The 24,012-nt window shown below is 39.2% G+C and overlaps 1 protein-coding gene across 4 annotated transcripts in view; it reads right to left on the bottom strand.

Annotated features, from left to right (window-relative positions):
* CLIP4 (CAP-Gly domain containing linker protein family member 4) overlaps positions 1 to 24,012 on the bottom strand; it is a 30,937-nt gene extending 6,925 nt beyond the window's left edge. The window contains exons 1-13 of one of the 4 annotated variants that reach the window (XM_058801396.1): positions 23,967 to 24,012; positions 23,753 to 23,835; positions 21,762 to 21,824; positions 21,041 to 21,187; positions 18,273 to 18,412; positions 17,339 to 17,432; positions 16,301 to 16,462; positions 13,029 to 13,147; positions 10,537 to 10,773; positions 6,433 to 6,568; positions 5,575 to 5,715; positions 2,897 to 2,980; positions 66 to 206 (exon numbers count right to left, since the gene is read on the bottom strand). In XM_058801396.1, the coding sequence (XP_058657379.1) occupies positions 66 to 206; positions 2,897 to 2,980; positions 5,575 to 5,715; positions 6,433 to 6,568; positions 10,537 to 10,773; positions 13,029 to 13,147; positions 16,301 to 16,462; positions 17,339 to 17,432; positions 18,273 to 18,412; positions 21,041 to 21,173 (1,387 nt within the window). In that variant the 5' untranslated portion in view covers positions 21,174 to 21,187; positions 21,762 to 21,824; positions 23,753 to 23,835; positions 23,967 to 24,012. Of the gene's footprint in view, positions 1 to 65; positions 207 to 2,896; positions 2,981 to 5,574; positions 5,716 to 6,432; positions 6,569 to 10,536; positions 10,774 to 13,028; positions 13,148 to 16,300; positions 16,463 to 17,338; positions 17,433 to 18,272; positions 18,413 to 21,040; positions 21,427 to 21,761; positions 21,825 to 23,752; positions 23,836 to 23,966 lie in introns of those variants that run through there. The other 3 variants (XM_058801399.1, XM_058801398.1, XM_058801397.1) reach the window with 3 other exon arrangements.

The raw sequence follows: 24,012 nt of genomic DNA, 5'->3' as shown, positions 1-24,012 counted from the left end.
CATAAGTACTTAACAGAGCAGTGCACTCCCCCTGTGAAAATATATGTCAGTGCAACAGACCATACCAGCACTAGTCTTAGATGAGGCAGAAGACACTCTGGTCAGGGCCTTTTTACTGCTGCTCGTTGAGTTCCTCTTCTTGGAGTAATTCCTTTTGCCTTCCAAGGAGGCAGTAGAAGAGGAAGAGCTGCTGTACCCAGGAAAACCTAAAGACATAAATGAGTTGTCCTTCAGGGATTATAATTTGGAAAAGGACAGATTAGGCAGAAGGGAAAGCTTTTGTAACATGGAAGTTATCTGCTCTCCATGGACCAGAGAATACAAAGTCAAGAGCCAAAGTTAGAACTTGTTATGCAGTGCTTGCACAAACAAGTGTCAGGAATGACATGGGTGCACATGACCCTGCCTTGGGAATGTGGGGATAGCTGATGCTAGAAGAGGTCTCCAAAAGCCCATCTTTATTATTCTATGAAAGTTCATCTAAACAGTCCCAAGCATATTTATTAAAATACATGAGCTTTAGAAATAAGAGATCGTACCACCAGCCTTTCAGCACCCAGCCTACTAAAGATTTGATGAGAAGTGGAAGGAAGGTGATATTATGTGAGTGAATTATTGCCTGGATTAAAGCCTACTATATTCCATTACATACTGTATTAATATTAAAATCTGTACTATAAAACGAGAATGGGAAATAAATCACTTTTATTTCCATTTGCAAATCCTAAAGTCTAAACTGTCCAATAAGACTTATGTTCATCTTTCCTGCTTCCTTTTCAAGGCTCTTCCTCTTATTCCCTTTCTTAACCCCTTCTGCCCAAAATGAGGCAGGGTACAGCAAGACACATCTATGCCTCAGCTTATCAATGTGAAAAATTATGATAATATTGCTTATCAAAATTTCCGGACTTTTGAGAAGCTTCAACCATTAGTTTTGGCAAACAGCTTGATATCAACACAGGGTTCGTTTGTTCAATGCAATTTAATTCTCCAATTTTGCAAAACAGTAAGGAAGACACTGAGGAAAGGCAAAGGCAGTGGGTCCAAACAAAACTGAGGACAGAAATTTGAAGACTCTGAGATACTCACTGCAGTTAGGCTACAATAAAGAAAATGCAAATTACTGACTAAATAGTGACTAAACAGGCAAATTTCAGCTCCATGTCCAATATACATGCACATTTGCAGACACACACTAAATGTATTATTTAAAAGGATTCACTGGAGTTCAGACCACCATTTTTACAGGGATGCAACAAGAGCTGCTCCAACTAAACCTGTCATCAGGATACTTCATTCTGTGGGAAATCACAGCGTGGGAGAAGGAAGAGCAGAAAGGACTTCAGCAGGCCATATAACTGATTCCTTTTCCTTCAGGTGAAACAATTATTTGTTACAACACTCCTGACAGGTGAGTATTTGGCCTGTTCTTGAAAACTTCCCATCAGGGAAATCTCAAGACTTCCTCAATAGTGTATCTCACCACATAATTATCTCTAGTGTTACAGGGTTTATCCTGCAACATAAAACCTCAATCACCAGCAGTTTAAATCAAGGTTTTTTACTCCCACTACACATGCAGAGTGGGTAATACCAACCCTTGCATTCCAAAGTTCCACTTTTATTTCCAGCCTCTCATCATCTGGCTTTTTAATCACAGAATCACAAATTTCAAGTCTTTACTCCTAACTCATGTTTTATAAATCCAGTTGTTGTCTTTTCTGAATTCACAACTGTTCACTCACAGAAGCTATAAAAAGATGCTTCCTTCACAGACCTGCTGGAGCAAGTCCAAAGGAGGCCATGAAGATGTTTAGAGGGATGGAGCACCTCTTCTATGTGGAAAGGCTGAGAGAGCTGGGTTGGCAGCCCAGAGAAATCTCACTGTGGCCTTTCAGTGCCTGAGGGGGACCTCCAAGACAGATGGACAGACTGTTCATGGGTGGAAGCAGTGACAGGACAAGGGGTAGAGGCTTCAGACTGACAGAATGGAGGCTTAGATCAGATATTAGGAGGAAATTCTTTCCTGTGAGGGTGGGAGACACTGGAACAGGCTATCCAGACAAGCTGGGTGATGGTATTTAATGACCCTTGATGATCTTTAAGGTCCCTTCCAAGTCAAACTAATCTGTGATTCTATGCCTTAAAGAAGGAATATTCAAATTCACACTTCAAATTATTCCAAAGAAACACTGCTTTTACCAACTTACAGTATGATTTTATAGAAAAAACCTTGAAGGGTTTTGTTTGCTCAAGACAGCTGAAAATGAGGTCCCTTTGTGTTTCAAGTTCAGCAAAGTGCTGCTGTGGTAGAAGTTATCCAATTGTGAAACTAGACAATTGCAGAGAATGATTCACATGCAAAAGGCACTCTTTAAAAGCTATTTTCACTTTTCACATTTGAAGCCTGTTCTTGTGATTCTGCCATGACACAACACCAACACTGTTAAGCAATGTCAGATGGTAACACTTTATTACAGAAGCATGGACAGATAGAGAAGAGGAAAAAAAGACAACAGAATATTAAAATCTAGGCAGCAACAACACATGGTAAAGGTCTCCCTCAAAAACCTCAGCTGGTAATTCTGCAGATCCTCTGCAAGATCATTTACTAAGAGTCAGCTTTAAGGGCTTTCCTATGTTCCTGCCCAAGTGTTCAGACAGAGCTGGTTACCAAACTAACACACAACACCAGCCAAGCACCCACACAAATTACTCTGCTCCTAGAAAACCAAATACCTACAGCCTGCTTGAGACTTGAATTAAATAAGAATGCAGCTTTTTCCTACAGTGGAGATACAGGGCTTTTACAGAGGTAGGGCAGCAATAATACTGCTTCTACCATACAAAGAATTTTTCTTAATATGTTAAAAAAAATTTAAAATTATTTCATTACCATCTTTTGCAGGTACAGTTTTTCCCCTGTTAGCAGTCAGAAAGTTGTTTTCAGAAGCACTGTCTCTTTTGGCAATATTTAGGCCTATAAAAAGAATATATACAATTAAATATACACATCCTAACAAGTAACAATAATTTTACAGAAAGTCACATACAAAAACAATTTTTGCAGATTACGCAGATTTGCAGATTACTGGATGCATGAAAAAATTGATAAAACTGTACAATTCCTTAGACACTTGAAAAATAGGTAAAATGAGAACTGCAGAATTGTTTTGATGGATAAGCACAGATATTAAATCCCTTAACACATTAAACCAGTCCAAACTATCTTGCCAAACAATAAACAAATGGTTTATAAAATACTGATTTTATATTGAAGGAATTTTATTTAAATCTTTCAAACATTCCGATCTATAACATTCACTTTAATAGACTTAAGGTCTACTATTCACCAGTATTAATTTCATAATTTCTGCTTTAAAGATTACACATCAAGGTTTTGAGTGAGATTTGAGATCCAATCTTCATTCAGACTACAAATAATGATGTAAGCATGCCAGTATGATTTTGAAGAGCCTAACTCTCAGAGCAGCAATGTTGTGATATGTGTAGGAACTCATATTCTCACCTAAGTTATAATATGCAAACAGTTATTTTACTTTTCTGACAGTTTCCAACCCTAACTCAATGAAGAACAAGCTTATCTATGATTTATCCCCTCCCTGTCATGAAAGAAAAATCACATCTTTTTTATTTAACTACATCTCTCAGCTTAATTCAGCCACGGGGACTGAACTAGTTTGTGAATATAAAGTATTTCCCAAATTTTTATGGCCATTAAGGCATCAGATCAAAAAACTAGTTGTTTGTGACTGATAACACATTTCTTAAATTTATCTTAGTAATCCTTTTCCTAGAAACTTGAAAAAGATCTTTTCTCATCAATCTGATGGATTATTCAAACCCAGTAGAACCAAATAAAATTTCAAAACCCCTACACAGTATTATAAGTATATTTTACTTTGTAGCTTATAACCTTATCTACAAAAAGCATATTAATTTTTCTTGAATCATTAAAAACCAATGTAATCCAGGGAGGAAGTTTAAAGGAAAGAGATGTGACCTGGTGATGCACATGAACACTGCAAACCCAAGTTCTGCCTCTGCAGCTTTGTCCTTGCCCCAGTGCTGCCAGCCAATCAGCCAGGCATGTTAATTGCCATGGAATTCTGTGCAATTCCCTGCACACAGCAGCTTCCAGACACTCCATCCAGTGGATGTAAGCTCTCCTGGGGAGATGCTCAACTCACTCTGATTTCTACCCTAAAGCAAGGTATCAAATGTTTAAATTTGACAACGACACAACTGCACCTCTGGGACAGAAAAGGTGGGTTATGACTGAAGTAGGTCAGTGACAAAGGAAAAGTCCCTCCCATTATAGTTTAATGGGTTACAAACAGTTCACAGCAAAGTGAATCAAACACTGGAAAATATTGAACAGAAGAAGGCAGCTTGGATCTGCTCCTGAGCAATACTCCTAACAAACTCCTTATGCCAAGAAGCTTTTTATGCAAGATGCCCATTTATAAATAGCTTGTATCTTGTGCTAATTGTAAATACAGACACGTACTCCCCCCTCAATCTATGCAGAGAAAAGTTACATAAGTCATCTAAAAAGCTGTCAAAATGCATCCTTTCCTGGCACCAGCCTGCTGCATTGCTTCCATACCCTGCATATTTCAGGTGTGCAGTGTTTTAGGGTGCTTGGGTAAATTCAATGGGAATGTGTGCTATCTTCCATCCCTTAAGCTGTGCTGCCTTAATGTGAGTCACCTGAACAAGTCTCAAAGGCAGAAGAAATGCCAATGAAATATTTACTGACATGATTACATAGGCAGCCAAACACGGGGGGCCAGATTATGCATGGCCAGCACTGCACACAGCAGGGAAGAGCCTGTTCTCCAAAAAACATGGAACCTGAACAGTCAGAAAACATGGATCACTCACTCTACAGGGAGGGGACTTACACAGAAGGATTAAGTAATTTGAGCAAATTACTAAGAAAGTAAACCAGAGCCAGAGACTGAGCCCATAACTCCAATCAGCAGACTGAGGCCTTATTACAAGGACAACCTCTCTCTTCTAATTTGGCACTGGTTTTACTCAGATAATTTAATTAGCAGATAAAACATAATGAGTTAAATAGTTTCTGTACAGAAAGAAAATAAATATCTTCAATTTCTAGGCATAAAGGTGTATAGATTACTTACTAGATTTTCATTCCTTGCAAATTCTCCAGGAATATCTTAGTAAATAGAACCTCATTTGGTGAGACACTTAACTGTTATCACAGCCAATTAGAAATTACTTTAATGGCTCAAGAATAAATGCTGTGGTGAGAGGTTCTCTATATAGAGCATGTAAAGAGTAGAAACTGTCACAGTACATCAGATCACTGTAATCACAGCTCCACACAATGTCCTTCCAGCATCACTCCACAGGCCAGTGAACTTCCAACCAGGACAAAATGGAGTTAATGAATACCTTATCACCTCATCACCTCATAGTTAGGCTATGAACTAACTCCAAACAAGAATTTTAAATACAAAGATTTACTAATTCTCGAAGATCAGTATCTCTCCATCCTGTGTCAACATGCAAGAAAACACTCACCAGAATTCACTTTGGAAGTTATGTGTGTCACATCCACTTTCTTGGACTTGACCAAAGGTGAAGAGCGTGTGGAAGAGCTTCGTACGGAGCTTCTCTTGTGATCAGAAGCCTTGCTTATTTTGGAAAGGGGTGCAAAGATACCTGGAGAGAAAATTGTATGTGCCAACAAAGAACCATGGATAATGGTAAAGTAATGAAAATTTGCAGCTAGTCTCTCTCACATCAATTAATTCAGTGTTTTTTATAGCCACCATCATAACTTGCTATGCTGACAAAGCACTTGCAGGGTAGGAAGGACAAGCTCAAGAGAACAGTGAAATCAAAATCCTTATCAAGCAACTTGAACAGAGTAGTTGGAAACACTCAGACTATCAATTAGAATCTCCTTTTTATCCTAACAGTAACATTCAGTCTCCACTGCTACAAAACACATCTTTGTATGCCCTGTGTGACCACAGCATCTCAATAAAAATACCTCAAGCTCAAGGTTAGAAAACAACTACAAGCAGGAATGTCTGACCAAGGAAGACAAAGCAGGTAAAGAAACATGGCCATTATTGTTACAGTACAAACGAGCCCTTTCAACAAAATCAATGAAAAACCAGGAAATCTCAGAGTTTCAAGGAAAGAACCAGAAATTTTGACTGGTTGGTTATTTCAGTCATTTTGCAAATAAATAGCTGCAGCCAAAACTTTAGGACCAGCTAAAGGACCAATAAATCAAACAAAGCACTATAAAGAAAAGCAACAGAATCTGCTACCTGTTTTTATCCTCCCAAACAGCTCACACCTCCCAGTACTCTAAATTTTGAAGAAAAAAAATAAAATTGAAGAAAAAAAATAAAACAAAGGCTATACCGCATTTTGGTGCACACTTGAAGTACTGGACTTTTCCAACACTTCCATTGTTCTTCCCTTCTGGTTCATCCAGCTCTACACCAGCCCACTGGCCACTGGCAAATTCTGTTGTGCCACAAAATCTTAAAGTACCAACCTAAGAGAAAAAGCATCAACACAGAATGGGTTAAACAAGTATTGTTCATGAGAAAATACTATTGGTTATGAAAGAGACAGCAAGTCATCTCCAAAATGCAAGACAAGTCACCACAAAAGTGCAAACATAATTTCCCTCACTTATTCACATTCCTACCTTTCAAGACCACTCAAATAACATTTTCCAAAAGGTCTTATTCCTTCTGTGTGCATTTTGCATTAAACATTAGGGACAGATGCCACAACAGACAAGAATTAGACAGTAAGAACCACCGTAAACACAGCTCTAGGTTAGCAAGCACATGCCCAGTGAGAGGTTTCACTTGCACTGTTTATCCAAGAATAATTCCAGAATCAGGGCTAGGTATCTTCCTGAACTGGAGGTTCCATAGAAATATTAGACAAATCTGTGTGTGCATAAATACACACAAGCATATATATTTATATATATATATAGCAATGGTTCAGCAGTAAACTTCAGAGCATAATTTTTGTTTTGGAAAACATTTGTAAGTCTTCTATTCCCTCTTTATGATTAAAAAAAAAATTAAAAGCCAGCAAATATTTTAAACATTTAAAATGTTTTAAACATTTGCTGTTGCTTCAATAAATACTATAAACTCTGAACAGATAAGCATATGAAGAATATCAAGACAGACCAGTCCTGCTGGTAAACCTCATTCTCCATAAGTATACATTATAAGTTCACACACTTCAACCAAACAGGGAAGGACTAACTACAAGAGTTGCATTTAACATTGATTTAAATTCATTTTTATATTTGATTTTTAAATTAGTTTTAGTAATAAAAAACTTTGATCTTTCAGTTGCTCTGTTTTCCTCATCTCATGTGACTTTAATGTTGGTTCATTTTACACTATGACTCCACTGTTTAACCCAAGCCTCAGAGAGTAAACAGACAGAAACAATTTTTTTTAACTACAAAACCTTCCAGGTACTCTTTCCTAATGTCTGTAAAGAAATAAACACGACCCAGGGCCTCTTCTTTTATGCTGAAGATCTCTTGAAACTTGACTGTTATAGGCAGGTATGTCACACTAATCTAGACTGAGACTTTTTAGCTACTGACAAAGGGATCCAATTCATCCAGGGGAAGTTCAGCCAAGCAGCCCCACAGATTCCTACAATTCCTCCACTTGCTTTCCAGGCACAAAGAGCCAAAGGGCATTTACTGAGCAGAGAGGAGAACAGCCAGCATCTTAAACTGAAGGTGGGAGATGCAAAACTGCAGCTCCAATTCTGGCCAAGGACCTGTGCAGGAAGGGAGCAGGGGATCTCTCTTGCATGAGACACAGCAGGAGCAGTTTTCTCCCAGCTGCTGATCCCTCATTTCACCAGATGTGATCCAAATGGACACTCAGCCTGGCAGAGCAGGAGTTGGTGGAGCTGTGGGACCCCCAGTCACGTACACATGAAGGCCTGCTTACACAGCTTCCTACCCTGCAGAACAACCACAACGACAGGCACAGCAGCACTCAGGAGAGGAATCCATTCTCCCTCTGGCATCTCCTGTGCTTGGCTTTCAAGCTTCACTAAAGCTGACATGTTAGGAGACTGCAGAAGCAGCAAAGACAACAGGAACCTGTAAATAAAGCTCCAAAAATGCTGCTGTTCCAAGTGCCCTCATCCCAGCTTCCATATTCCAGAATGAGAACTGACCCAGGAGATGGTTAAAAACAGGGCACCATTTTACTCATCCTGTTTTCACTTTTGCTCCACCCTGCAGGAATTTAGGAGTATCGAGGGGGAGGGGAAGGCAAATTGTATTCTATTTGCCATCTGTATGGCAGTTGTCTTCTGATAAGTGGGCAGTCTTCCTTATCTCTTCCACAACCACTCCCTCCTCCAGGGAGAAATCTGCTGATAAGAGGCTATTGAATGTCACTGCATGGCTGATAAGAGCTACAGCATCTCATTGGGAGATGCCCCATCCAGAGGGAGGAGCCAAGCATTGTTACCTGGATATAATCTGGAGATTCTGGAACACCAGCACAGCTTCTCCACTGGATTTTCCCAGAGGGACAGCTGTCTCTTCCACTGGATCTTCAGAGGAAGACTACACCCTTTCTAAAGGATCTCTGCTCCAAGAGAGCCACACCTGACACTCCAAGAGGACTGCAGCCACAATTCCAACTGGACTGCTACCAACAGCCTGACCAACAAGGTGTCAGGTGGGGTTCTGACTTGGTCAGTGTTATTTTGGTTTATTGCACTGTTTATTTTATCCTTTTATTTTCTTCCCTAATAAATAACTGTTATTCCTGCTCCCATATTTTTGCCCAAGAGTCCCTGTACTTAAAATTTATAGCAATTCAGAGGGAGGGGGTTTACATTTTCCATTTCAAGAGAGGCTCCTGCCTTCCTTAGCAGACACCTGTTTTTCCAAACTAAGACACAGAATGAGAACTGATCCAGGAGAAGGTTAAAAACAGGGCCCCATTTTACTCATCCTGTTTTCACTTTTGCTCCACCCTGCAGGAATTTAGGAGTATCGAGGGGGAGGGGAAGGCAGGGCTGAGAACAACTTCTCCATTCAGGCAAAGGGAGAAAAGGGGTGAGAAGCAACGTGGGAGTACTGCACAACAGCTCCTTGCACACAAAGGAAGGAAGGGAGGAAAGCTGCTGTGGAAATGGAAGTTCAAAAAGCACAATCACATTCCTTCTTCCCACCTGCTCCATAACAGATTTGGCTCCCTTGAAGAAAAACAAGCTAGCTGTAAAGCCCTGTTGGCCTTTGGCAGCACAAAACCAGCTTCCAACAACTTCTTTAAAAACACTGTAACAGCACAATCAATTAGAAGAATAAAAGCAACCAAACCCAGGCAGCTCTGTCCGTGTACAGCGAGCACATTACAGCACAAACTGTTCTGTGGGCCTTACACAAGAGCACCAATTTCATCACTTTCTTGTTCTAAAGCTTCCATCAACTTGCACTTACATTATCTCCTCTTGCTGCCACTGTAATTTCTGATAAAGAAACTTCTGTCTTTAAAGAATAAGTGGCTTTCTGTACATACTCCAGTTAAAATGCCTTCTGCATAGCTAGTGATTCCTTTGCTTTCCCTGACCCAATTTCAAGAATACACCAAATTAAAATACACAATGGGAGCTGCTTCACACTCTTGCTGGAGATCACTTTAGAACCTTTCAGTTCTGACAGTTACAAATCTGAAGTTATATTAGGAAAGCTATTAATGTGAAAGCTATTCAAATATAAAATTTTGCTCAAAAATGCTTTCAGTATTTACCAGGAAAAAAGTACTTCTCTGAAAGATTTCTAGCACTTAGATCCCTTGCTATCACAGCAAATAAAAAGTCTGAACACTGAAGGCAATATTAATGCTACAGTTTTAAAATGTTTTTAGAAAGGTGGCTATCATGGTAGCTTCTAAAGAGCTATTCACATTTGAGCTGGACCTCTATTAGCTACCCCCTTTTACTTCCAGAGAACCATGTAAAAACCCTGTTGGCACAGCACTGCTTCAAAGATTTTAGCTGCATTGCACCAGTGAAATTGGGTTACTATGGGCTAAGCAGAACTGAAGGGTTTTTTCCCTGCCTTCTGGAAACTATCAGGAGTACTTCACAAATGCACACTCCTAACAAAGCTGGGCAACTCACAAAGTAATTTGCCAACTTTACCATCCCTTTGATGTGACACCAAAAACGTTGATAAAAGCTGAACCATGCTGATGTACTATAGGACACTGTTAAAAATCATTTAAAGACACAATATGCAGCCTATGCCTGTCAAAACTGCTTTTCATAATAACGACTTTATCACAGAACTCTTCAGCTTATTACTTTCCCTAACCAGTTCCTTGCTGCCATCCAGAGATCACAGCTTCCAGAAAGCATTTCAGACCCTCAAACTGAGGTATGTCTCCAAAGTGGTAAGAAATGGACTCCCCAGAAATTATGAGAGTAGTGCCAGGCTGGTGGCCATACCTTCTGTCCTGCAATAACAACACGATCTCCCAGCTTCAGGCCAAGTGACAAAAGCATGGCCCTGCCTGTGACATGGTCATAGGTTGGAATCATGGCTTTGGAGATGTCACACGAGAGAGGCACTGCATCCAGCAGGATCTGCTTGATCTCCTTTGCACTGGCTGCTGCATCTGCCATTTCCAGTGGCATATCTACTGGATCAGGAACCACATCTGCTGGAATCTGCCCTTTGTCATTCTGTAGAAACAGAACGTAGCACAGGATTTAATGTTGTTACAAGATAAATCTGACCAGGTGAAACCACAGTGTTTCACAAAGTGTTTAATCCTCTTTATTAGATATTTTTCCAAGAATATAAGCAACTATGAAAAAATCCACATTTTCAAATAAAGATACCAAAACATCCTTAGATACTGGCATGAACAGCTAGCATGTTTTGAAACAGCATCTCATTTTTGAAACTGAAAAGTAACCAACATTTTCAAATTTAAGAACATTATTAGGACTCAGAACACCTGAAACAAGACACTTGTGTTTATCTGTATACCTAAACACAGAATTAGGAAATCAAAGCAGACTTCTGGTCTGTAATGCCAACACCAAAATGCCAACTCCTCCCAAAGAATCCATCTTTACCCAGCATATAGCTTGCTCCTTGGTGAGGCTTATTCCAAATGTAGGAGGGAATTTGATTAATGTATGTTGCATGTATAAAATATGCAAATGTGATGGCTCACACGAGCACCTGAATAAATCTGTGCAGGTTTATCTAGACACAGACTATCCTATGAGAGATGGATTAAGGACAGAGTCCTTTCCAAACACACCCTGGTCCCAGAGAGCTGTGACTGATTCCCTGCATGTCCTATGTGACAGGACAAGTTGTTAGAGCACCAGCTCCCCTGGAGTTAACCTCACCTCCAGGCAGCTGCCCAGACACAGGTACTGTCAGGCTGCTGCAGGGACAGTCCTACCTACACTCTTCAGCAAAGCCACTGGTGTGGGACTTTGGCTGTCTGCCCATTTTCACAATGTCTGCAGCAAAATATTCATCTCAGTCTTCCAGATTTGTCTCAACTGAGCCTCTGGACTCAGACATTACCAGCAGGAGTGATGCAGAGTAAGACTGCATTTGTTTTGGTCCTTTCAAAACAGACTAGAAGTTCAATGTTTCCTGAACCCCCTCTCAATCTATCTCAAAGCTAGAAAAGTATAATCCTTACTAAGAATTTACACTGCTGTTCCCAAATAATCCAACTCTACTCACTGTCTCTAGTCAAAGCTTTATTGCAAGTCTGAGCAATTCAACACCCACCATTCCTTAAAAATCTCCAATCATTCCGTAAGTAAAAATCACACTACCTTAAAAACAGGAAATAGCTGGGTTAAAGTTGGGTGGGGAGTTTGAGTTTGTAGTCATGGCATTAGAGATTATTTTGGTCACATCAGCCCCACAGTTCAGCCCACCAGGTGCCCTGCAAACACAAAGCAGGGGCAGAGCAGCGGCAGGAAAGCAAAGTGGAAGCTCAGGATTTCCCTTCTCAAGGGCACAGCCACCCCTGGCAGCTGAGAAAGCTTGTGCAACTACAAAGCAGCACTGCCTGTGACAACAGACTCCCAAACACAACAGCTGCCAGAGAACTTGAGATACGCTCATGCACACTAAACAGAGAGACAAAAAGAAACCCACCACTTTCCAAGAGATCTAGATTGAATATAATGAAGAACTGTATGGACAATAATGTTCCAGAAGATTTCACAGCAATAGTGCCACATGAAATAATGACTTTTGAGTATCCTTAAAACAACTATGATTTCTCATTTAAAATAACCCCCTGCATTTGAAAATGGAGAACTGAGATACTGGTTTTGCTAAAACAAGAAAACCTTACAAGCCCTTCTCCCCCAAAACACAAACAACAAAAAAACCCCAAACACCCAAATCAAACACAAAACTCAATCAAAACCCAAGACTGTGGCAGTAACCCAATATTAGACACATATTAGCAACACTCTGCAGTATAACCTATGCCTACTATTAGGTTACTAAGGAGAGCAGGTGATGTTTATGCATTCTCAGTTACTCATGCTAACACCAGGCTCACTGCTAAGCACAGCACTGCATTTCAGGAGGGCAAGGATTACACTCCTCCATTTCTGAAAAGATCCCCCACTGCCATGGGGACTCAGCTGTGCAAGACACCCATGAGTATTAATAAATGAACAACAAATTTGTTGTTCAAACAACAAACAGAAAAGCTTCTTGAAACTTATTTGAACTAATGAACCAGACCATGACACAAAAATGCAAACTTCAACACACAAGTAGGACAAAGCATACAAAATCATCCACTGTGAGTAGCAAATATCTTTTTCTGAGGCACTCTCACTCCATGTAGCACACTTTTAGCTAGTCACAATCCTGGACAGACTGTTCAGTATTTCCAGGTACCTTTTTCACCTTCTGGTGAATCTACAGCCTAACTCCTTACCCTAAAGGCAGGATTTGCTCCATGTTCCAGTAAACACTTGACAGCTCCTGTGCATAGGTTAAATGCAGCAATATGCAAAGCTGTTCCAAAATCAAAATCACTACAGGTGGCATCCACATCTGCAATTAAACATCACATGTGAGGTATGCAAGTCTGTTACATGAACATTTCCCCCTACAGATTCCTTGAGAGGACATTCATTTTTACAGTTTATGCTAGCATTTACACAGACACACCATTATTTATGTACCAAATGCATATAAGAAGTAATTCTACATGGATATCAACCTTATTTGCATCTGTTTATTCACACCACGAACCAACCTGGAAGATGAGCATGTACTTTCACTCATTTTTAATACTGATGGCTTAACTGCAAAATTGCTGCTACTCAGGGTGCCCAATCTACTGTGCCAAGATTAACAAGTGACTAACTTCAGGTTTGCAAGTAAATTAATTTTTTAATGTTTCAGAAACATTTATATTTTATTGCTTCTAGGTGTCAAACATGAAAATGAGATGCATCTTCAACCAGTTGTTTTCCTTTGTGAGCAGGCAGTAGGGCAAGGGAAAACTGATTATACATCTGCTTTACACCGATTTAATTACTAATGGCCAAGAATGAAGTAAGAGCTGCTGATTGTTATAATTTCTTTGTTTTCAAAGAATTGCACTCTGAAGGGTCTCACACTGATAGTCTGGAAAATGGAGAACTGCATCTGACTGGAAGTGATTTAGTACAATATATATTTCCATCAGTTGCTCCCAATATATCTTTCAATCTGCTATGAAGTTATTACTGTTCTAGAAGATTGGAGTTTAAATGTCTGTTTAATCTGAGGCTCCTCTCTTAAATTACACAAGAGAGATGTCATTTTGAGTCAGTTAGGTATAGCACTGTTAATTAAAAATGCCAGTTGATTTAATATACAAGCACAACACCACAAGTATTAGCAATTATGTTCCAATTTGAAATACCAGTGAGGAACATAAAACTTTCCACCTCAGGGCTGAAGAGTCTTCTCATATTTTCCAGTATCAGTCTCCATCCCAAAAAACAAACACTAGCCCTTCTCACAATGCCATAAACAAAGTATATCCCAACTGCATCAACATCCTTATATAGTTACACTATTTAAACAAATAAAACATCAACAATATAGAAAATACAGTTATTTATGTCTGTATAGACATGTTAAGTTCATACATACTAATACAACTGACTCAATTTTATAAAAATCAAAGGTAACAAATTTGCAATCAGAATTTAACAGTTTTGCAATTGCTGTGATTGAACACAAACATGAAAAAAGGCTGCATTCACATTCCTCAATCCTAATGAGATCTACTCATGCAGATGTACCCTTTAGGTACCAAAGATCAGAAGACATCACCAGTTTAAAACCAGCTAAAAGCTGAGGAGCTGTATACAGCCATTGAAACTTCCATGGGATACAGCCAAACATCTTCTGCACACACAGGAACCAGTTTGCAGAAATACTGGTCAGTAGCATCAGCTACTGAGCCAGCAACAGCTGCATGTATTCCTATTTTGAAAAACTACTGATGTATGGTTTGGTTTTTTGAGTTAGACTCTGTGACTTCCTCAGACTTGGAAGCTTCATGGTTAGATTTTCTGAACAGTTCTCTTACAGCTTCAACCTAAGTGGGCATAGTAGATGTGACAGAAAGACAAATATCAAATGTTACCTGGTAACTACCCCCAAACTATCTAGAGGAAAATAATACACAAGTTTTGTATTTAAAACCTCTGAAAACCCAAGACCAAACTAGCTCTCTCCTGTAGCAACTGAGGAGTAAATCTGTACGAAGACTTTAACTACAGAGTCATAAAGAAAGCAGTTGAGCAGTGAATCAAAAGGAAAGACCTGTGCTTCACAATGGGTGTCTGAGAGTCAGCACACCACTGTCTTGAAAAGTTATTTTTATATTAACAACCATTTTTTCTCCAGTTTAGTATGAATCCATGCAACCATGTTCACCTTCTACGTATGTTCTTCCTTCTCTGCAAACTGGCTAATGAAGTATGGAGCTAAAATTGTTCTATTAATTCAGACTATCCATTGTTTTCATGTCACAGGGCAAACAATTTTACATATTTCCTGAGATTAAAAATATCAGCTGCTTATCCAAGAATTGCCAACTGCCCAATAACCGGAGTGGTTTCCTTGGAAATCTGAGCAAAGTCCCACCCCTTCTGTGGGAACTGCACAGGAGGAGAACACCAAATGCCAACAAGGTCTGAAAGGAGACTGCTGCTGCAAATTATGGAAGCCAGGCTATTGAAATGTGATGTGGACTTAACTACTGTGCAGTCTGATTTTGTCTTTTGTTATCCACCCACACATGTCACCTCCTAAGCAAGTGACACCAGTAACAGCACTGCTTAGCAATTACCTCCATGGAGATTCAAGATGTTGCAAGCAAGCCCTGGGTACTCCAAAAGCCTACCAGCTTTTCAAACTGCTAAGACAGAGTCCCTAGATAAAAAATCCTTTTGCAAACTAGCACAATCAGAAGGATATTCAGTAGAACACATTCACATTTGTACAATTTTAGTGACAAATTCACAATTGTACAATTTTAGTGATAAAGCTGCTTACTGGTTTTGCTGTCCTGACAAAATTAGAAACAGACAGTTCTGATCAGAACCATTTCTGTATTTCCATGTGCATTAGTATAAACAGGGCTCCAACTACCAATCCTTCACAGTATCATTCCAAAAGGTGTTATGCCAAACACTAAGGTCAAATTGCTCCTTAAACAGGACCTTCTACATAGCTGAGAAATGGGAAAACGAGCACAACAAAATTGCCTCAGTCACAGGTTTGCCACATGAAATTGCCAAATCCCCACTACTCCTTTAACCTTCTCCCCAAATTTCAAACATACTTCTCAATGTTTAAGCAACTTAAAAACCACAAGATTTTACCAGAATAGCTGCATTTTTGGTTTTCTGCAAAAATTCTCTTAGTTCTCAGTAACTTAACATTAACCTGTTTGCTTTCCAGTCTATTTGAAACTTCTATTGTGTTGTACAAAGCTCAAGTTTAAAAACCAGCAATGGAAACAGTACAGTAAAGCACTAAAAAATAACTTTAGAGAAAAATGAACCAATGAGGCTGAATAAAAGAATAAGAAATTATTTATGTATAATGGATAAATAAACACCAGACTTACAGACCACAATATATCAGCTCAGGATCTACAAAATATGGACAACCACATGAAACAAAGGTCACAATGCCTACCTTTTGGCTTTGCATTTTTCAAAATAACACTGATGAGCTCTGGAACATCAAAGTAGGCAGCATAGTGCAAGGCATTCATGTTTGTCCAGCGGCTGCGCAAGCTGCTGTCAGCACCCAAATCAATCAGCTGGGTTGCAAATTTTACAGCAGTTTCAACATCTCCTGCAGGGTCATTTTTGTAAAGAATGCATTAGTGATTTATTTAATTGACCTCAAAAAACACACACATGTTTATGTGTAAAAAACCCATACATTAAGTCCTTCAAACTCGCAGAACTATTACTACATCTTTTTTTAGGATTAGGATACAGAAATCTTTGCCCTTTATGATAAATGGCTGAAATCTCTAATGTATAATAACACTATCTGTTTTTCTCTAATATAAGTACTGTGTCACCCAGCAAACCCAGGAATTTTAGGATCTGGTAGGAGAAAAAGAATTGCACATCACAATTTGATGTTGAAGTTTATGTTAAAAAATGCCAACACCAGGGAAGATGACCTATGCCAGACTTCTCTCAAACTCAGAAGAAAAGTGGGCTCAGGTCAACAAAAAAGTAACAAAACATAGAAAAGTTAATAAGAGTGTTCTAACAGAGTTAAATGTGCTCTCATTTCTAGTATTTATGACCATAATCATGCAAACAATAAACTTTGTTCTCTTCTGACATGAACAGGGTGAAAGAAACAAAACAAAAAGAACAGCCAGTCACCTAAATATTCTGCTGTAAAAGAACTGCAGCAAAAATTATAGCAAACTTGCAGCTTGCACCTCAGTCTGAAACTGCCTTTGCCACATGAAGTATCTGTTTAAGCTGGTACTACTGTGTGTAATACACATACCACTAACTCAGCTTGCTCCCCATGGCTACAGCTGCAGTTCTGCATCTTCCTTGCTCATGGCCACCAGAACAGAGAAAACCAAGCAAAAGGAAAAAAAAATATCTGCTGCAAGGAAAAATCCTGTAAGTGTCAGTGGGATAAGCTTATGTGAGTCAATTAGGTTTTTACATCTATAATGACTTTTTTTTTACTCACCAATGCCATGAGCCCCTGATTTGCAAGTGTAATGCAGGAGAGTCATATCAGTCAGTCCATCTCTGTCATTCACATTGCAACCCCTTTTAATGATCTGACAGGCAAGCAGAAAACAAGCACATTTTAGCTCTGGCATATCTCTGACATCACTACTGTTTCCTAAGTTATTGCAGATATACTGACTCCTGGATTCATTGCAATGGCTGGGAACAAAGAAGCCTGCCAGAAAAGCCTCTTAACTGCAGAACTGAGCAACATATATAAATGCAATAAACAGCATTATAATTAACCTTCATTATTTACAGATTAAAAAAATCTTTATATTGCTCCTTTTAAAATATACTTCACATGCTACAAAGTTAAGCAATTAACTGCATGAGAAAATGATTTATGAACCTCTCCCCTTGTTCTTTGATCTCTCAACAATTACCCAGCCCACTCCCACACAACCCCAACAAAAAGAAGCTCCCAGTTATATGGTAGGGTTCATTGGCACTACACTTCCCCAGAAAAACCTGTAATCCAGAAGAAAAATAAGAAAGTAGGATAGAAATACTAGAAACACATTTTGTGCCTTGGAAATATTGCCCTTAGGGTCAGGCTTTAACAGTAACTTCATAAATTTTTTGGGTTTGAGTTTGGTATTACTGCTAAGTAGGAAACTGAAACACTAAGGTGAAGGGTCTCAACACAACTGCCTTGAGAGAAACACTGTTTATACCATCTATGCAAATATACTGAATTTCATCCATCATCTCTCTTTTTCCAAATAAAACCTGACAACATGTGGAATACAAGGCATGATCAGTCACTACTTGTTAAAAGGCAGAAACTGCATTTATGATTAATTCTGCTTCTGAATGAACTGGTTTTATTCACTGTCAACACAGTATTTAACACTGAGAGCACTCAAGGATCTTCATTTGTATCTCACCTCATTCCCAATGATATCAATATTCTGCTGGACCTGTGGAACCCACTGCCTTAAGATGGCAAACAATTCAGAAACTGATGTTTTGGGGTCAAAGAGTATTTCTTGGCATGCTGCATCATTGGGATCGAAGAAGGAAAACTCTGTTAAGAAAGAAAAGAGTCTTTATATAAAAAGATCTTGATGTTTAACGTGCATCTAGTTTTTCAAACTCAGAGGCAAAGAACAGTAGAGAGAAAACATCTTCCTTCTTTTTCTTCCATCACAATCTACATGGAACATACTAAAATATAAACACACAGTCTAATCACGAAGGCACTCTGTGACCTCTGCTATTTTCAGTATTTCATTAATGCATCAATCCCAGCTGCAGGAAACAAAACCATCAAAAATTAAGACACCAAATCAAGACCAGGGAAAAAAAAAAAAAAAAAAAAAACAACAACAACAACAAAAAACCCCACTACTTTTAAAGATTTTAAGCCTCATGTTCTTTCAGGCAACCCAAACTGTAAGTGCATCAAACACCTTATTACAAAACTATATGTCACATTATTCATAGGGGTGTGTGTGTGTGTGCTTCTATATACACATCCTCTATTTTTCATTTGTACAATTTCTTCCAGCTCTGGAAAACTCTGTGAAAGAATCTAGATAGCAATGGCTATGAGGAGAGGGACTGAAAGCAGAGTCTTCTACCATCAGCAAACAAACCACGGCAAACACTGAACTTTTACCCCCCCTGCAGCCATCAGGGAGCTGCCTTTTAAACAGGTTTTGGATAAATGTACAATCAGTTCACATCCATCAGAGATTCATGGCTCTCAGACAGGACAGACAGGTTAAGCAACACACACCATCACCCATCTGGGTGTGTGACATGGCATGAACCACTCCTGGGTGAATCATCCCAACCTTTCCCCAAAAACAGCATACCTGACTTCTAGATTGGATTAACAGATAACAGCAGTACTGAGTTCTCTTCCTGGCTATTTAGAGTTCCTCAAACTCCATCACCTTGACTCAACAAGAATGGAAAAGGAGAGCAACTTTCACTGATATTTACCATTAATTTTTACTTGCACCTAGCATATAAAATATTTACCATTTATCTCCCAGCACTACACAAAGTGTGCTTCTTCCCTACATCCAATGGATCAACACACATCCACTGATTTATCCACTAATATTTACCTTCCACATAAACCACAGCTGATCTACAGCTGAAACTATGAAGTAAACAGACAACTAGGCAACAAGATCAATGATCCTGCACAATATTCACAGTTCTTACTCTACCAGGAAGATTTCTAGCCACAAACCTGATCCAAATTATCTATCAGAAATCAACTCTTACAATCAGCATGGTAGGGTGAAAATCTGAGACTGTATCAAGGACTAATAACAACCACCCTAAGTGCTTAACAGGTGATCAGCTGTAGTCTTTGCAAGCAAAGCAATGCTACAGAGAATCTGTTAAAGCAATGGATCCCATGAAAGGATGCCAATGGCATCCAGATACCTCAAAATATTACTTTCTCGCTCTCTGTCTTTCCCAAGTATTGATCACAGTGCCCAGCTGCATTAATGAAAATAAATGCACTGAATGTAAAGACTGAGAATCTCTCTCTGCCATGGTTTAACCTCCTTTACCCACATTCAGCACTGTTACTGTTACACAGTGACAGCAATCTCCTATAAAAGATTTTATTATAATTTAATGAGTGCATAGAAGCCAGGTAGAACACATAGCAGTGAAATCACAGGGTTATTAGAAGATACCACAACAAAACAATGTTTAAAGAAGGCAAATGGAAACTTTATCTAAGGGATAAGAAAGTAGAATGGAATAAATCATGGCAGTACTTAGAGCAGAGGAGGAAGACAAGATGAGAACAGGGCTAAACCATGTAAAGACACATTCATGTGCTGAAACATTTCATATGGAACACTTACATTCCCAACCTGAGCTAACTTATAAATCAGGTCTTGAGAATGCTGACCCTGTCAAAGACAGAATGTTACAGGTATTTATTCTTCCTGAACACAGCTGATTGCTCCAATCAATGCATGGGAAACACAGAGGTGGAAGGAGTGATTTTTGAAGTATACAGAGCTATTAATATCTTCTGCAACATTCAAAGGCATTATGATTGCAGCTATGAGTGAAGCTCCTTACCTACAGTGACATTTTAACACATTATATACTGTCAGAAATTTTATTATAATTTATACATGTGAAGACAGTTACTGAAGACAAGTATTATTCTGACAGCTGACCACTGATATAATTTTCTGATATAATATAATCACTGGTATAATTTTCTTTCACTTTACAGTCCTTACCACCACAAAAACATATACTTCCAACAGAAATATCCTCTTCTAGTACATCATTTACATACTAAAGCACAAGAAGAAGTGTAACTCTAGAGGTTTTAAATATGGTGTAGATTAACTTCCCTTACTTACTCCAATTTTACATTTTAACACAATATCCAACTCTACACTGAGATGTGAAAGAAGTATAAACATGACAACACAGGCACAGAAATGTACAAAGGAAAAGATATAATTTATAGTGTATGCAATAAGAAAAATGGAAAAAGCATGAGTCTTCATCCTTCATTTCATTTAACAGATAATCCATTTAATAAGAAGAAAACTTTTTCTGGACAGAAATAATTAAGAGTTGACAGCTTTTCTTAAAATTTATTATTCCAATTTATTCTCTGCTGATCACAAATGCATTTTCTGTTTAAAGTACATACCACAGTCTGAAGGCATTGGTGCTGCAGCAACAGAAAAGGTAACAGATGTTTCAGAGTTTGGGAATAAGAATCGTTCTCTTTCAATGAGGGAATCTCCTTCGAAGGAAGGTTCTGGGAGATCCTCTATGGTCATCTTCTAGAAAGCCACTTCAGGAGGAAAAATAAAAATCAATAAATAACCTCATTGGAAATACTTTAGATTGGCTCTATCATAGTAAGATGTAACGTGCAATGAGACTAAAATCTTAAATTTGCAAACTATTACTGCCATGACATTCTTACAAACTGATATATGAACAAGGCTCACAGAGTATGGTGTCCAGGTTAGCCAACTTCTAGTTTTGACTTCCATCACTAAACTTGCACTTAACTAATGGAAAACATCATGTTCCTCCCCAGTTTCCCACTTGAGCAGCAAAGAAAATATGAATGCTCTATTAGCCAACACACACTGAGGATAAATGGATTAGTGTGCTTCACAGCTTTATGAAAACCCATCAAGTACCTGCCCTCACACTGTGCATGCACATTCCCTCCCTTCACCATGAGCAAGAACAAGCTGCCAGCTACTGCTGCCTCCTCTTTTTGAATTCTCAGCTCTTTCATCTTCCCACACACAGCTGCAGACAATTCATCACCGAGTGATTCACTCCTGGACTCACGGTTCCGTATCAGCTCCTTCCCAGCTCTGCTCCTGCCTGGTTTAAAACAGCACACTTACCACAGCCCTGGAACCTTCCCCTCCTCTGCTGCTTCCAGTCACCTTCCCAGGCCTTCCAGCAATCTAGGAGAGAGAATCAGGACTAAAACATTGTAGTGATAGAGTGACAAAATCTAACAACCAGCCCAAGTTATATCCTAGTTGTGGTTCCCAGGCTGAGATCAGAGGAAAGCTGGCTACCAATTGTAAGACAGTTTATCAGGCAAATTCATTAACAAATAACAAAAATATCATTATTCTCAACAGAAACAGAGATGATTGTATCATCAGAGGCTGCATCTCACAGGTGAAAAACTTAAATTCTGCATCTTGAATGATCATTATTAAACACTTGGGGTAAAAGCAACATTTCTACTAAACAATCTACATTTTTACTGTGGAGATTGCTATACAGTACTCTTTTCTCAGGAATTTGTTCAGCCAGCCTGCTGGACAGAAAGAAGCTGTGGAGCTTGAAGGAATGCTTGCTTTTATTACATTTCATTTATACCCACGTAAATATGAAAAACTAAAATATTTATTTTGTATGTAACACACAACAAGCTATATGAGCAGATTCAGTCTGGTATTTCCCTAAATAAATGGGTCACACTGCTTGGGACCTCACAATTTACATGCTTATATAAAAAGCATTTTAGCATTAGCAGATGCTAATCTTTAAGTAAATAAATTAAAGCCTCCTCTTCTTGCTCATCACACACAGTTCACCTTGTGCTCAAGTTGGAAATAAAGCTCCACATGAAAAATACTCATTTTTCTCCCAACCAGTTTATTTCCCTAGTCTTATACAGCTGCACAAATTCATGTTCTGGCATGAAGATCAAGGAGGAGGCCACTGGAAGGACAGGACTATTTTTTCCCACAGCATTATCAAATTGCATTGGCTTATGTGTTCTTTTATTCAACAAGGCCAAAAATATCTCTAATTATTTCAATTAGTATTTTCTTACAGTCAGGAAAAGTTAAGAGTTTACATTTCAATGGCTTAATAGCCATCATAAAGATGACAGCTTTCTTGTGTGAAGGACTATAAAGTCCTTTAAGCTGCAAATACCTAATTAAATTGCTTTTGAAGGGCAACAGTGAAATAAATCTGCTACAATCTGATATTTCTTCAGAGGCTGTGGCAAAACAAAACTAAGCTTTGCATGACACATGAATCCCCAAGTTTCTCACAGGCAGCACCCCAGAGCTCTCAGGAAATGCACAAAGGAACAAATAATATGCATGAGTATAAAAGACATATTAGCTGAGCCTCTTAAGCTGGAAAAAGACACAAAAGAAATTAAAAGCTTTTTGCACAGCCCTACAACTGAGGGAACAAAAGGAGCACAGTGAAAAGTAGCCAGACCTGACTGAGCAGATGGTAACAGGAAAAGGTGAGATTTTGTGAAGTAGGACAACACAAGTTGTTGGAACTTGAAACCAACACAGACATTTTAAAATGAACATAAGAAAAAGTGTTTGTGGCACAGAAAAGTAGATCAAACAGAACACAACCCGTGCAAGTAGCCAGGGCATCTTTTATTCTGCAGGGCCAGGGACAAGAACACCCTCTGTGTGCTGCCAAAGCAAAGCAGGCAGGGAAACAACCCGTGCTGCCAGGGAGGAGCACCAATCCCAAGGGCTACAGGGCAGATGCTGACCCAACTCCATAAGGAATGAATTTACATGCCAGCACCTCCAGTGGAGGTGTGAACACCCTCATGGAACTGTGCACACCCTCACACTGTGGGGTTGTCATCTGGCTCCAGAATGTGGCACGTGTCACCACCCAGCACTGACACGCCATGTCAAGGTGACACATTCTGCACCCACAGCCACCTGCAGGGGCTGCCAGCTCAGCTGTGAGAGCTTCCCAAGCCAGCTGACACCACACACACAGCTGGAAAGGCAAAGGAAAAGGCTGAAAGCTATTTCAAAGGCACTGAAAAGGCATCCCCATGCCATCCTCACAATGAGTTCTGTTGTGAGCAAAACCAAAACAATACCCAAAACGTAATTCCCGCCAAGATTCAGCTGGAAAGTCCTGGTGCAGTGGAATGGGAGGCCTTCCAAAAGAGCAGTGACTTTCCTGTATTAGTAAAAGAGTTTAGAGCAGAAACTATTAGAGAAATTACATAAAAGAGAGAATTTTTTTCTATTCACAGCATTGCCTAACTACCACTGAGCACAGCTTAGCACAGCAGAGAGTATCATACTTACTATTTGCCAGCCATATGCTCTTCCTACTGAATTATACCTGAAATTG

The sequence above is a fragment of the Ammospiza caudacuta genome, chromosome 3, assembly GCF_027887145.1.
Source record: "Ammospiza caudacuta isolate bAmmCau1 chromosome 3, bAmmCau1.pri, whole genome shotgun sequence".
Taxonomy (NCBI): Eukaryota; Metazoa; Chordata; class Aves; order Passeriformes; family Passerellidae; genus Ammospiza; species Ammospiza caudacuta.
This window is presented reverse-complemented; position numbering and strand designations above follow the sequence as displayed.